At 45.1% G+C, this 12825-nt stretch overlaps 2 protein-coding genes across 4 annotated transcripts in view; one reads left to right on the top strand and one right to left on the bottom strand.

Moving 5' to 3' along the window:
* The first annotated feature begins 61 nt into the window (after nucleotides 1-61).
* Rwdd2a (RWD domain containing 2A) lies at nucleotides 62-3389 on the top strand. 3 transcript variants are annotated; one of them, XM_041679700.1, is made up of 3 exons: nucleotides 62-150; nucleotides 940-1166; nucleotides 2492-3389. In XM_041679700.1, exons 2-3 carry the CDS (start codon nucleotides 966-968, stop codon nucleotides 3167-3169), a joined length of 879 nt encoding a protein of 292 aa, XP_041535634.1. In that variant the 5' UTR covers nucleotides 62-150; nucleotides 940-965; the 3' UTR covers nucleotides 3170-3389. The 3 variants fall into 3 exon arrangements, with proteins under 3 accessions (XP_041535634.1, XP_041535635.1, XP_041535636.1); XM_041679701.1 differs by having other exon boundaries at nucleotides 108-137; XM_041679702.1 differs by lacking the exon at nucleotides 62-150 and adding an exon at nucleotides 155-181.
* A 6582-nt stretch (nucleotides 3390-9971) lies between these two features.
* Me1 (malic enzyme 1) overlaps nucleotides 9972-12825 on the bottom strand; it is a 122781-nt gene continuing 119927 nt past the window's right edge. Inside the window, exon 14 of the mRNA XM_041679649.1 lies at nucleotides 9972-11487. Coding sequence (XP_041535583.1) covers nucleotides 11317-11487 — 171 coding nt within the window. The 3' untranslated portion in view covers nucleotides 9972-11316. The remainder of the gene's footprint in view (nucleotides 11488-12825) is intronic.

The following is a 12825-nucleotide window of genomic DNA, read 5'->3' as shown; positions in this document are numbered from 1 at the left end:
CACAGCCAATCGCGGCGGGTTGGATACCCTGGCCCCGCCCCCAGACCCCAGGCCCCGCCCCCAGCCGTCCGCGCGCTGCTCGCGCCCGCGGAACTGCGGCTGCGGTTCGGAGCGGGTTCAGGGGCTGCTTGTCTTGAGTGAGCTGGAAGGGTGAGGCCGCGGTGGCCGAGTCGGGCCGAGGGTTAGCACCCGGGGTGGGCAACTGCGCCTCCCAGCCTAGGCCTCGGGGGGCAGGGGTCCCCGGAGGGTGGGGAGCACTGCTGTCCCTCCGACCACCGAGGTCACCTCCCAGCCCAGCCCCTGAAAGGCGACGGTACCGCCATCCCTGTGGGTCCTCACCCCCTCGACCCTAGACGTCATTTATTAAATGGCTGAGACCCCTCCCCCAGCTCCGTGGCTAGGCCGAGGAGGCCCTATGCACCTGCGCGAATGCTGCACGCCACTGCAGTCCGGGTGGGCTGTCCTCCAAGGGTCTGCAGATGAGGGCGGGCGGCGGGGACAACCCGGGGCCCCTTCTCTCTCTCTACGCTCTGCGAACATCTCGCCGCCTCCAGCTCTGCGTAGGCCTGAGATCCGAGCGGGATTCCTGGGCCGGCCCCTGCTTTCCTCAGGTTTGGGGCTGGCCTGGAGTATGCAGGTGTTTGCAACCACCTGCCGCGAAACATATCACCCAATCACCTGTTGAAAGCGCGGACTCCAAAATGACCGGCAAGGGTGGGGAAGAGAGACTAGGAATCTAGGTGTTGACGGAGCATTTTAACAGGATGTGTTGTGCATACTAGATTTGGGGCTCAGGAGAGAAATCTAAACAGTTTAAGTGTCTGGGTGCGTGCCCCTAGCTCTCCGCAAACAGGAATGGCCTTCTAGAAAGGGGACCTTGGGAAATTTTTCCGGACACCAGGTGTCATTAACAAACCCACTGTTTCTGGGCCTTTCCAGGTTGCCAAGCAGGTTGATTTGGAGACATGTCCGCGTCGGTAAAAGAAAGCCTTCAGCTTCAGCTGCTGGAGATGGAAATGCTGTTGTCTATGTTTCCAAACCAAGGAGAAGTAAAACTGGAAGACGTAAACGCCCTAACGAACATAAAGAGGTATCTGGAAGGCACTAGGGAGGCGCTCCCACACAACATCGAATTTGTGATCACGCTTCAAATTGAGGAGCCCAAGGTGGGTGCTTTTATTTTTTTCTACGTGTTTCTGGGTGCCCATTGTTTTAGTGTGTTTTTAATGTGTATGGCATGGGTGTTTAGCCTTGAGCATGCAACCTTGTGCAGTACCCTCAGAAGCCAAAGGAGGGTGGTCCTGGAGTCACAGAAGTTTGCGAGACATCACGTGGGTATTTGGACTCCAACCTGGGCCCTCTAGAAGAGCAGCCAGTGCTGCGCCGTCTCCATCCCCAAGTGTCCACTTTTTAACTGAAAAACCCAGTGCATGAGCTTCCTGTCCAAGAATCAAATACATATCCCATTACTTGTTTGGAAGGAAGGAAAAGGTACCAAACTCGAGGTGCTCCTTAAGTTCTCTTAAGTAACAATCCTGAATTTTACATAAATGCACATGCTTTTTTAACAAACGTGCCTACTGTTTTCGGTGAAAACATCCTGCAGTCTTCTTGTTATTCTTTCTCCTCGTTGAGTTTCTTACCAACCTAACTGTTAGAATGTGCCTTCTGCAGATACCACGATCTTCACAAACCTAAATGCTGCCTGCTACAAAGAGGCTTCTCAGAAGTTAGTGTTTAGGATGGTGTTGATGGCACTGACAGTAGAGAGTAACTACAAATACAAAATCTAAATGTTAACTATAAACTCACCCCCTCGCCGGGCGGTGGTGGCGCACGCCTTTAATCCCAGCACTCGGGAGGCAGAGGCAAGCGGATCTCTGTGAGTTCGAGGCCAGCCTGGTCTACAAGAGCTAGTTCCAGGACAGGCTCCAAAACCACAGAGAAACCCTGTCTCGAAAAACAAAAAAAAATAAAAATAAAAAAAAAACTTACCCCCTCTTCTGATCCCTTTAACCCCAGGAGTATTAGCATATATAGTATATAGGTGTCACGTGGACTGGACACTTGAGAACTAATGTTTTAGCTCTCACCGGCTCACGCTTCAGAGCCGGCTACTGCGTCCCAGACTTGATTTTTATACCCTGATTACACACTTCAGTGGAACCTTGAACTTTTCCCATGGTCAATACTGCTTCTCAAATTCAAATTAAATTCTCGCTATGTGTGGTCATTGTTTAACGTGTGTCTCCTTCACTGGGCTCTAGTCTAAGGCAGAAATCATGTCTGACTTTATCCCTTCCTTCTCCAGCACAGGGCACCTGGCATATGTAGTTCAGCAATGATTTGAAAAATAACAAAAATGACTGCATAACTTATAACTGGCACTTGATAACCCCGTGATTGTTTCCTGTCATAACCGTGCTGTTGCCGTGATAAGCTGGCTCGTGTAGTTCTGTGGTATTGAAATCTGTGTGGTTTTTATTTTTAGGGGACAATTGATTTGCAAGTGACCATGCCTCACAGCTACCCCTACGCGGCTTTGCAGCTGTTTGGACGGTCACCTGACCTTGACAGACAACAGCAGCTTCTTCTCAACCAAGGTCTCACCGCTTATCTGGGGACCTTTGATCCGGGTGAGCTGTGTGTCTGCGCAGCCATCCAGTGGCTGCAGGACAACAGCGCATCCTACTTCCTCACCAGAAAGCTGTCGGGTGAGCCGTCCACACAAGCAAAGCCGGTCAAGAACACGTTCCTCCGGATGTGGATCTACAGCCACCACATATATCAGCAGGACCTCAGGAAAAAGATTCTGGAAGTGGGCAAGAGGTTAGATGTGACTGGATTTTGCATGACGGGAAAGCCTGGCATAATCTGTGTGGAGGGCTTCAAGGATCACTGTGAGGAATTCTGGCACACAATCAGATACCCCAATTGGAAGCACATTTCTTGCAAGCACGCCGAGAGCGTGGAAACAGAGGGGAACGGTGAAGACCTGCGCCTCTTCCATTCTTTTGAAGAATTACTCCTTGAGGCCCATGGCGACTATGGACTAAGGAATGATTATCACATGAACCTGGGCCAGTTCCTAGAGTTTCTCAGAAAACACAAAAGTGAGCATGTTTTTCAGATACTATTTGGTATTGAAAGCAAAAGTTCAGAGTCCTAGGACTCCATTAAAATGCTTGTAATTGTACTAAGTATTTATGTTAATAAGACCAAAATAAAAGGGCCAATGGCTCTGTATAATTCTGGGTGAAAACCGGCTCTAGAATTTTCTGACTGATAATGAAGCAAATTCTATCAGTGTAACTGTGATGTTGTTTCCAGGTTGCTGTGTAAAGTCGTACCTGAATACCATTTCATTATAAATTAATAAAACAGTCTATTTAACCAGAGAAACTTGGCTCAGCAAGTCCAAAGCCAGGCTAGAGAGGTGGCTCAGAAGTTAAGAGCACTGGCTGCTCTTCAAGAGACCACTGCCATCTGTAACTCCAGTTCCACTGAATCTGACGCCCTCTTCTGGCCTGCTCAGGCACTGGGCTCACACGTGGTACACAGACATATTCAGGAAAGACACCCATACCCACACACAAATAAATAAATGAAGTCCCAAGCCCCACAGTTCATGTCAAAAGCCAGACTGCAGATATAGATTCATAAATCTGAGACATAGTTGCACAACACTGGCACAGAGATGATACGCCAGCTCATCACTGGGAATGAAATCTAAATCACAGGTAAACTGAGAAGAGTGCCTGTTTAGTACATTTCTTACTTTAAAAACCCTATGTGAAGTGTTTCAGTAAAACTAGATGCTAACAGCAGCAGCCGAGATCACCGTAAGGTCTCGGGCACATACACAGAATAACACATTAGTGCTGTATGCATTTAAACATAGCAAAAGGGAGAAAGAACTGAGGATCACTAAGGAGGGCACACCATCACCTTTGGGGAAAAGTCAAACTACATTTTCAGTGGTAAGTCTAAAGTTCCACCGGCCCTTTTCAAAATTAGAGTTGAATAATTTTTAAAAAACCCTAATAAGGGGCTGGAAAGAAAGTTCAGTGATCAAGAGCAGCGGCTGCTCTTTCAGAGGACCTAGGTTCAATTCCTAACACCTAAACGGTGGCTCACAACTGTCTGTAACTCCAGTTCCAGGGTACCTGGTGCCCCCTTTGGCCTCTGAGGACACCAGTCACACACATGGTACACAGACATACATGCAGAGAAACATATCCATAAAACATTGTAAAGAGTCTCACTAAAGTAGTTTTTCTCAATCATTGGTTGCTAGGTATTTAGCCAGAGAATTCCCAGAAATCTCCTATGTGCCAGGGGACCTTCCCCTCCTTCTGGAAATCATCACACTCCTGCTGGGTCTCAGGCTGAGTACTTGGTCTCTTCAGGAGGCCAAAGTGGCAGGATTTAGTGACATGCAGAGGAATACCCCCACTCCCCATGAAACATCACAGCTGCCAGTGCTGTATGCATTGAGGAACCTGAAGAAGCCTCTGAGGAGCCAGTACCTTCATACCTGCTGTTTGTCCAGGATGGAAGCGCATGCCCTTGGGCTGGGGAGAGCACTCGATGCCTCCTCAGAGTCCCCTGTGCCCATGAGGCTGTAAAACAGGCTCCATTGTGTAGCTCATTAGGAGTCTTCTCAAGGCCCCAATCTGCCTGTGAAAGCTCTGGCGATGCCCTGTCTGGAAAGACCTTAGCTCCCCCCACTCATTTTTCAATCCCTTTTTATGCCAATGGAACCCAAGCTGGGGCCTCACACCTTACCTACATAGAGGAGGAAGAAACAGGACTACAGGACTTAACATCTCCAAACAATCTCTCCATGTTTGCCAAAACTAAACACACCATACCTATCTCCTTAAACTACCAATCATTAAACCAACATTCGCAAATCTTAGGCCCTTTTAAACTCCATTAACCCTTTGTCCTTTGAAATGAGACCGTGCTATACAGTTGACCCACAGAGGACTTCTACAATTAAGTTATCAAAAATGGTTTCCCGGAAAACAAACAACTTAAGGAGTAAAATATGGAACAAAACTAGATTATTACATAATTCAACAAGCAGAATACATTCAAGTCTATGAACTCATGACTGCCTCTGGAGCTACTTCTAAGAATTTTTTCAAGTATTCTGCTCTAACGTGGCCAGTATTAGCATTAGCACTGAACAGGACTTTAGGGTGTTACCGACAGACAGTTGTTAGAGGTTCCGATTTTATATTAAAATGTCTGCTTGCACATGCATGTATACACACATATGTACATACATAAGATCTCATTCAAAACCCACAGCACACGGCTGTTGTGTGTGCCCAGAGCAACAGGAACACACACCAACCTCGCTCATGCATACATGGCTTTGGGAACAGTCCCTTCTTCTGTACAGTTCAGAGAAGTAACTGGAACCAGCCAGCCCCAGCCCCAGCCCCAGGGAGAAGTGCTCCTGAGTTCCTGCTACCAGGAGCATCTCTGGCCCCCTAAATACCCAGCTTCTCCGCACCTCCTCAGCTGCTAGTGATATTCTAAGTTAAAATCTTTAAATGGCTATTTGGGAATAATACTTGTTCATAACAATCAAGGTCTCCTTGAAGTTTACTGAGTTAGGCAGTTTCTCAAGAGTGTATTTGTCTTTTGTTATTTATTGATATATTGAATCTTCACTAAAAGCTGAAGACACTTGGGTGAGTAGCAGGGAGAGCCTTAGCTAACAGGCCATCCAAGGCAAGCATGTTACCTGTGAGATTGAGTTCTCATGTAACTAAGCTGAGAGATCAAAACTCAAAGGGACTCCTAGGGTACCAATTCAAGGAGTTTTTTGGGTTTTTTGTTTTTTGGGTTTTTTTTTTTTTTTTTTTGCTTTTACTGCAAATGCCCTATTGTAATTCTATAGAATAGTTATATCCTGAAGGGACATCGTTTTACTCCAAAACCCAGGTTTTATGCAGAATCCTGATTTGTCAGAGAAACTAAACCAATTTAGTTTTCCTTCATAAGGCCCATGTGGAAGAACACTGCAGTAAGTCATCTTCTAAAAGACCCCTCTCTGTCCACGCCCAGTCAAAGCTAGAGGCATTTGGATCAATCCATAAAAGGGTTTAAGCAATGCATACCAATTTTTCTAAAGTCCCCAAATAGCCAACTATTGAGCTTACCGGTCTATAATCCCAGCATATGGAAGACAAAGGCAGAGTCAGAAGGATGCAAATTTGAGGTCAGCCTGGGCTACCTGGCCAAATTCTGTCCAAAGAGTCCATCAAACACCATGGGTTCCCTTCTCTAGAAAGAGGAATGAAGTATACAATGTGTCCTTCATTATGAAGGAGACATATTTACATTCCTACAGGCAAAAGGATTCTCACTGCACTGGGCCAGCTTGTGCTGAGAACTAATTCTACATGTCTCCATGACTGCTGCAAAATACTGATGTACAATCATCTGGGGTTTTGGTTTGTTTGTTTATTTGATTGATTGATTTTGTGTTTGTTTGGCAGGGACTGCACCCAGGACCTTGTCCATGCTAGATTAGAGCTGTACCATCCAGTTACCACCCCAGCCCTCATCCGGACAGTTTCTAATGACCAGCCTTTAAGGTTACTGATCTTTCTTCTACTGACGTAAGCCTCCAATGACTTCAGTTACCACCCCAGCCCTCATCTGGATGGTTTCTAATGACCAGCCTTTAAGGTTACGGATCTTTCTTCTACTAACTGACGTAAGCCTCCAATGACTTCAGTTACCACCCCAGCCCTCATCTGGATGGTTTCTAATGACCAGCCTTTAAGGTTACGGATCTTTCTTCTACTGACGTAAGCCTCCAATGACTTCAGTTACCACCCCAGCCCTCATCTGGACAGTTTCTAATGACCAGCCTTTAAGGTTACGGGTCTTTCTTCTACTAACTGATGTAAGCCTCCAATGACTTCAGTTATGTCCTTTTAAAATGATACTTTCATTACTTTTCTAAGAGTTTCACACAAAATCTTTCTTTCCCATTCACTCTCCTCCCCCAGCTCCTCTCAGATTCCCCACGGCCTCCCCACCCACCCATCCAGAGTGTTTTCCTCTCTCGCTAAACCTACTGAGTTCATCTGTGCTGCCCAAACACAACTTGGGTGTGGAGCCTGCACTGGAGAGCTGTCCACCTACCGGGATCACACCATTAGAGAGGACTGTCTCTCCCTCTCCCAGCAACTATCAGATGTCAACAGGTCCCCTACTAGGGGTGGGACTCAGTGACGCCGCCTTTATTCATCCTGGGATTTTGTCTGGCTTGAGCCATTTAGTTCTTTATACCCTGTGTTTATGATAAAATCTATTGTTACCTTTCCCCTGAATTTTAATCACATTATTATAGTATTTATTCTCAAAATCTTGTGTGATAACACAAGGCAGATCTGTCATTTTATGCCAAGTTTCCCCTTCTAATTAAGGATCATACCTTTATGCTTTTTCTGTATTATTTTTCCTTTGTAATTGTATACTGAACATTTTTTTTCAAAGAGGACGGAGCATTTTTTCTTCTAAACATGAGTACTTCATGACATTTCTTATAGAATCAGGTGGGAAGCTGTGAAACTTACGTAGGATTTACATTAGGTCAGGACTGGTAACAGCTTTAGTTAGTTCAGGCACTGCTTTACAGGAGCAGGGCTTATCTTGGTATGACTGGAGCGATCTTTTTCCCCCACATAGATTAGAATGCATTTACTCACTTCCTTAGAAACATAAATAAAAACTTGACTTATGGCAAAGTCAATGCTACACTGTCATCTTATCTGCTTCCTCTTGCAGCCGTGGACCAAAAAAGGACAGCATGCTTCTGTATTGCAGCCATGTGGCTGAGTGACAGGCAGCACAGTGCAGGGAGAAGCCCCTGCATTAATGCTCCACGTCTTCTTGTCCTTTTGATGACTCTGGAAGTCACAAGATAAAAATGGGAGCACTACAAAATGAAATGGCTCTCCCCTGAGCACAACGTAAGCCAGCAGAATGCTTTTATAGTGAGAGAGAGCCTTGCCATTACTGTAGCCTTCGTCATATAGGATTGTCCCGAATGTAAGGATTGTTTCTGGGGTGAAATGCCTTTGCGTTACAGCACCCAGAGAAGAGCACAGTCTCACGCTGGCTGGGATGGTGTACTGGCAGTCCAGCACTGGGCGCCTGACACAGCAGGCAGGGGGTGCATGAGGAAAAGGCTAGCCTGTGGCTGGTCTGACTGACTGATCAGGGTAAAGTCATACTGCCTTTGAAACATTTGGTATCAACCCAACAAAACACTTCAATAATGCTTATATTAATTATATTTTGAAGTAATATTTTAGATATATTGGTTATTAACATGAATTCCAATGTTTTTAATCACGCTACTAGAAAACTTGAGAATCCCCTCCTGACAGGGCAGCGCTGGAAGACTGCAGGAGACTAGTGGAAGGGGAGGGCAGGAAGACGGCCAACGTGTGTAGCGGCGTAAACGAATGCAGACAGAGTGTAAAAATATATATATAGCTTTAATGTAGAAATAGACTTACAGAACCACCGTTCCCGCGGAGACCAGGAAAGCAGAAGCGAGAGCTCGGAGCTTGCTCGCCAAATTTATAGGCAGACATTAGCCCGAGGCGAACACGCCCCTTAAGGGGCGGGACTTATCCCTACAAACGTGGACTCAGATCCTGCCTCCGTTGTTTTTGAGATCTGCATGCCTGACAAGTGACTAAACTATCAACCTCATGAGGAACCCACCAGGATACAGCGGATGAGATGATGCACTGATGTTGTAGAATATTATTCATATGTATCACATTTGTTTATGCTGTGGAACATTGGTTTAATGATGCAAAGATGGACTGCATCATTCTTTGCGTTGCATCTGTTTAACTCTGTGAAGCTGTGTTACTTTGTCTGCCTAAAACACCTGATTGGTCTAATAAAGAGCTGGATGGCCAGCGAGGCAGGAGAAAGGATAGGCAAGGCTGGCAGGCAGAGAGAATAAACAGGAGAAATCTGGGAAGAAGAGATCTAGGAACAAGAAAAAAAAAAAAGAGAGGACATTAAGGGCCAGTCACCCAGATATACAGCAAGCCACAGAGAAAGAAGTAAATAAAGGCATAAAGAAATAGAGAAAGATAAAAGCTCAGAAGCAAGATAGATGGGATAATTAAAGATAAGAAAAGCTGGCAGGAAATAAGCCAAGCTAAGGCCTGGCATTCATAAGAAAGCAGCATCATCCATGTGGTTTATTTGGGAGCTGGGTTGTAGGCCCCAAAGAACTAAGAGTAAAACAACCAGCTACACACTGCTTGCCATGTAGGGAGCAACCGTCTAATGCCACCTTCACCATCTCTCCTAGGACAGGACAAGGTCACGCACAGCACCCAGCACACTTGCTTACACACATATTAAAGGAAGTCTACATGGGAATAAGCAGTTCTTAGAATATTTTAAAACTTCATAATACCTTGGAGTTGTAGACATGGGTCAGAGGTTACAACTGTGCACTTACTGCTCTTCCAGAGGACTCCAGTTCAGGTCCCAGCCCCTCATGGGAGAGGGGCTCACAATACCTGTGACTCTAGCTCCAGGGGCTCTGACACCAACTTCTGGCCTCTGTGGGCACCAGAGAAAACCAGAGCAAAAGCACATGTGCACGTGTTCACACACACATACAAAATAAATCTTCTTTTTAAAATGCTTAATAAATCAGGTGGTAGTGGTGCACACCTTTAATCCCAGCACTCTGGAGGCAGAGGCAGGGGGATCTCTGTGAGTTCCAGGCCAGTCTGGTCTACAAAGCTAGTTCCAGAATAGCAAGAGCTCCATGGGAAAATTGTGTCTCAAAAAAATAAAAACAAAAACAAAAAAATAATAATAACTTCTCATTTGACCCACAAATATCACTGTAAACAGCAGCAATATATTAAGAAAAATGACAATTATTTACAATGTTATTCATGTTTTCTATGCTTTAATAAATCTTTTGCATAGGTAAATACATTCAGTTAAAACTATTTGACAACACGGAAACAGACAAGAAATTGATAGGAATTCTGAATCTTTCCCAAATACACGGAGGAAACCCTTAACCCAAAGTTGCCATTAGAAACTCTCCACTTTTTCACCTCACATTTGAAAGAATCTGGGTAGCCTTCACCTTCGAGGAGCTCACTTTCCAGAGGGGCCGTCTGAAACACCATGCAGGCTTTACAGCATCACTTCAAAACGACAAGTGTTTCTGGATATGCAGAATGTTCTCGAACCTGAGGTAGGATCCATCATCAATTTTTCCAGTAAATTAACACAGCCTGGGACATGGTTATTCTCCCTCACCGGATGGTTTAGAAATTAACATATTTTGGCATCTGATAGAGAGTTAGACATAGGAGATGTAGCCACTCACACTGTGAGTTCTCAGTTACCTGAGCTAACCAGAGGGACATTAGGGCACACGACTCTCATGGATCCCTAGCTTATCTGGGAGCCATGGTCTTGCTTCTGACACCCTTGTCTCGGAGCAGGCCTCCTCGGAGCTCCTTCGCAAGGATTCTCCTTGTGGTCTTTCTCACTGTCCAGGCCACGCTAACAAAACATCCCAGTCTCTCAGCAGGGCCAGGAACTGGGCAAAGTGTTTGGTCAGAGATGAGGGAAAGAGCTTTTGTGGAGGGCCTGGGGCTCAAAACCAAAGCGATGAGAGCTTTACTCTCTGGGATGTAACAGTAGCAGAAGACTGTTGAGATCTAAGGCTGTACAGGCACTGTAAACAGCATTAGCTTCCCTGGAGGAGTGAAAGAGTTCAGTTGTGCAAAAAGAACACGGCTAACGGAGGCTGGGAATAAACGTCCTGAGAAGAACTTTCTCTAGGCAGCCAAGTAGTGTTTTTGTTTAGTAAAAGTTCAGCTATGCCTAAGTTTGGGTTTACTTTTTAAAAGATTTTAACAAAATGGCCAAGAAAGAACTGTAGGCATTGATGTGATCAAGTTCCACTATGTTAGCTGATTACTAATTTGGTTCTTCCATTGGCTTCCTACGTTATCAGCGACGAGTTTCTCAGCAGCAGGTACAATAGCTTTTGAACAGAATTTGTAAAGAGAATAATTAAAACGGAAAACATAAATAATCAGTAAAATAAAACTGCACTGTGAGGTTTACCCTAGTTCAACAGACGTCCACGGTCTGATTGTTAAACTACATCACCTTATTCTAAGTACACTGTGAATCATCATAAAGATTCCAACCTTAGAAACTATGAAAACTTCAGGGTCTTATCAGCAAGGGTAAAAATTCTAGCTGCTGTAGTCACTGACTGACTTTGGTCTGGACTTTCTGGACTTCTTCAGGCCAAGAATAACAATCAGGTAGGATCTGGTCATAATCGGTGCTGTACATCTGGGAGCAGACAAATTCTTCCTTGTTTTGGGGCTCAGGATACACAGTGGCCATCCTTTCTCTGTATGCATCTGTCACAATCTAGAAACAAGGAATAATAGTGAGAATAGTTTTAATAGTGAGAAGGTGATATTGAACACAAATCAAGTTTTTATCCATTTCAAAAATTAATCTTTAATTTGTACTACAGTAAAAGCCACAGACAAAGCAAGATGAAAATGAAAATGCAACTGTAAATCACAGGTGGGGGGGGGGGGGAAATGATACTAGTAACCAGGGAAAGCCCCAGTAGCAGAGATTTAGGCGTGAACAGAGTCAGTTTTCTCAGACAGTCCTGACATGCCTTGCTGCTGGTTAGCCTGGACTTAAGGTCCAGTCTCTCTGTGCTCTCTCCAGCCTTCCGGTCACAGCAAGAGCATCTTCCAGCTCACTGCCCCGTGCACAGCACTCTCTCAGCACCCACAGCCACGCCTGCCGCCCCACTCACCATTTGCAGAGGACAAGCAGATATTTCTTTCTTGTCCCTCTTTATGTTTCTGTCCTCTCCATCTCCACGACAGAATTATACATCTGGATATACCTGGGGACCTCAAACCTGCAGCCCCTTCTAGCAGCTTCCTTCCTGAAACTGGCTCTCCACTCTGAGTGCTCAGCTTCTGTGGAGGTGACTGCCCAGTATTCTAAGTAATACAGATTCGGGCTCCACATCATTCAGGATCCACGAGTCTTTATTCCCTCTACTGCCCCTGCTTTCTTACTTCTAATTGTATGCTACCTCATTTTCATTTAACTTATCAAAATAAACCTAAAATGATAGCATGCTGTACAGCACACAAATAATTGAAACTAAAAACTGATATAGATCAGAACAAAATATGAGGCTGTTTTTCCATAAAATACAGACACTCACACTATCAGCTGAAGTTTTTTGAAGTGCTTATTTTGTAGACTACACCCTCAATCAACAAGGTAAACGACAACATGTGCCTCGTATACGCTGTTATTTAGGTAAACTTGGGATAGTGTAAACTCCTGAAGTTCAAATAGGAAGTTTGGTATGCAAGAAGACCTAACAATGTCCAGCTACCTTTTGACTTGCTTGTTTTTGACTGCACAGTTGAAACTGTGCAGGTGCTACTGACCCCTAGTGGCCAGAGGTTGAAAATGCCAACCATATCCAGTTTAAACAAACTGTTAGGGATCAAGTTTGTTTTGGCCCACATATAAACTTCTAGGCTGGTACCTTCACCAGGAGTACTTCAGAAAGGCAGCGAAATTTTCTCTAGCACAGATGAGTGGGATTGCCTTAGTGATGTGGTTGTACTAGTTTGCCATAGTTGACACAACCAAGTGCCACATTCTGGGTGGCTTAAACAGAAAATTTAAAAAAATCTATCTATCCATCTATCTGTCCATCTA

The sequence above is a fragment of the Microtus oregoni genome, unplaced genomic scaffold (genome assembly GCF_018167655.1).
Source record: "Microtus oregoni isolate MIOR12 unplaced genomic scaffold, Mior012 000032F_ref0000030, whole genome shotgun sequence".
In the NCBI taxonomy this organism is placed as follows: domain Eukaryota; kingdom Metazoa; phylum Chordata; class Mammalia; order Rodentia; family Cricetidae; genus Microtus; species Microtus oregoni.
The sequence above is the reverse complement of the archived record's forward strand: the minus strand, read 5'-3'. Positions and strand labels throughout refer to the sequence as shown.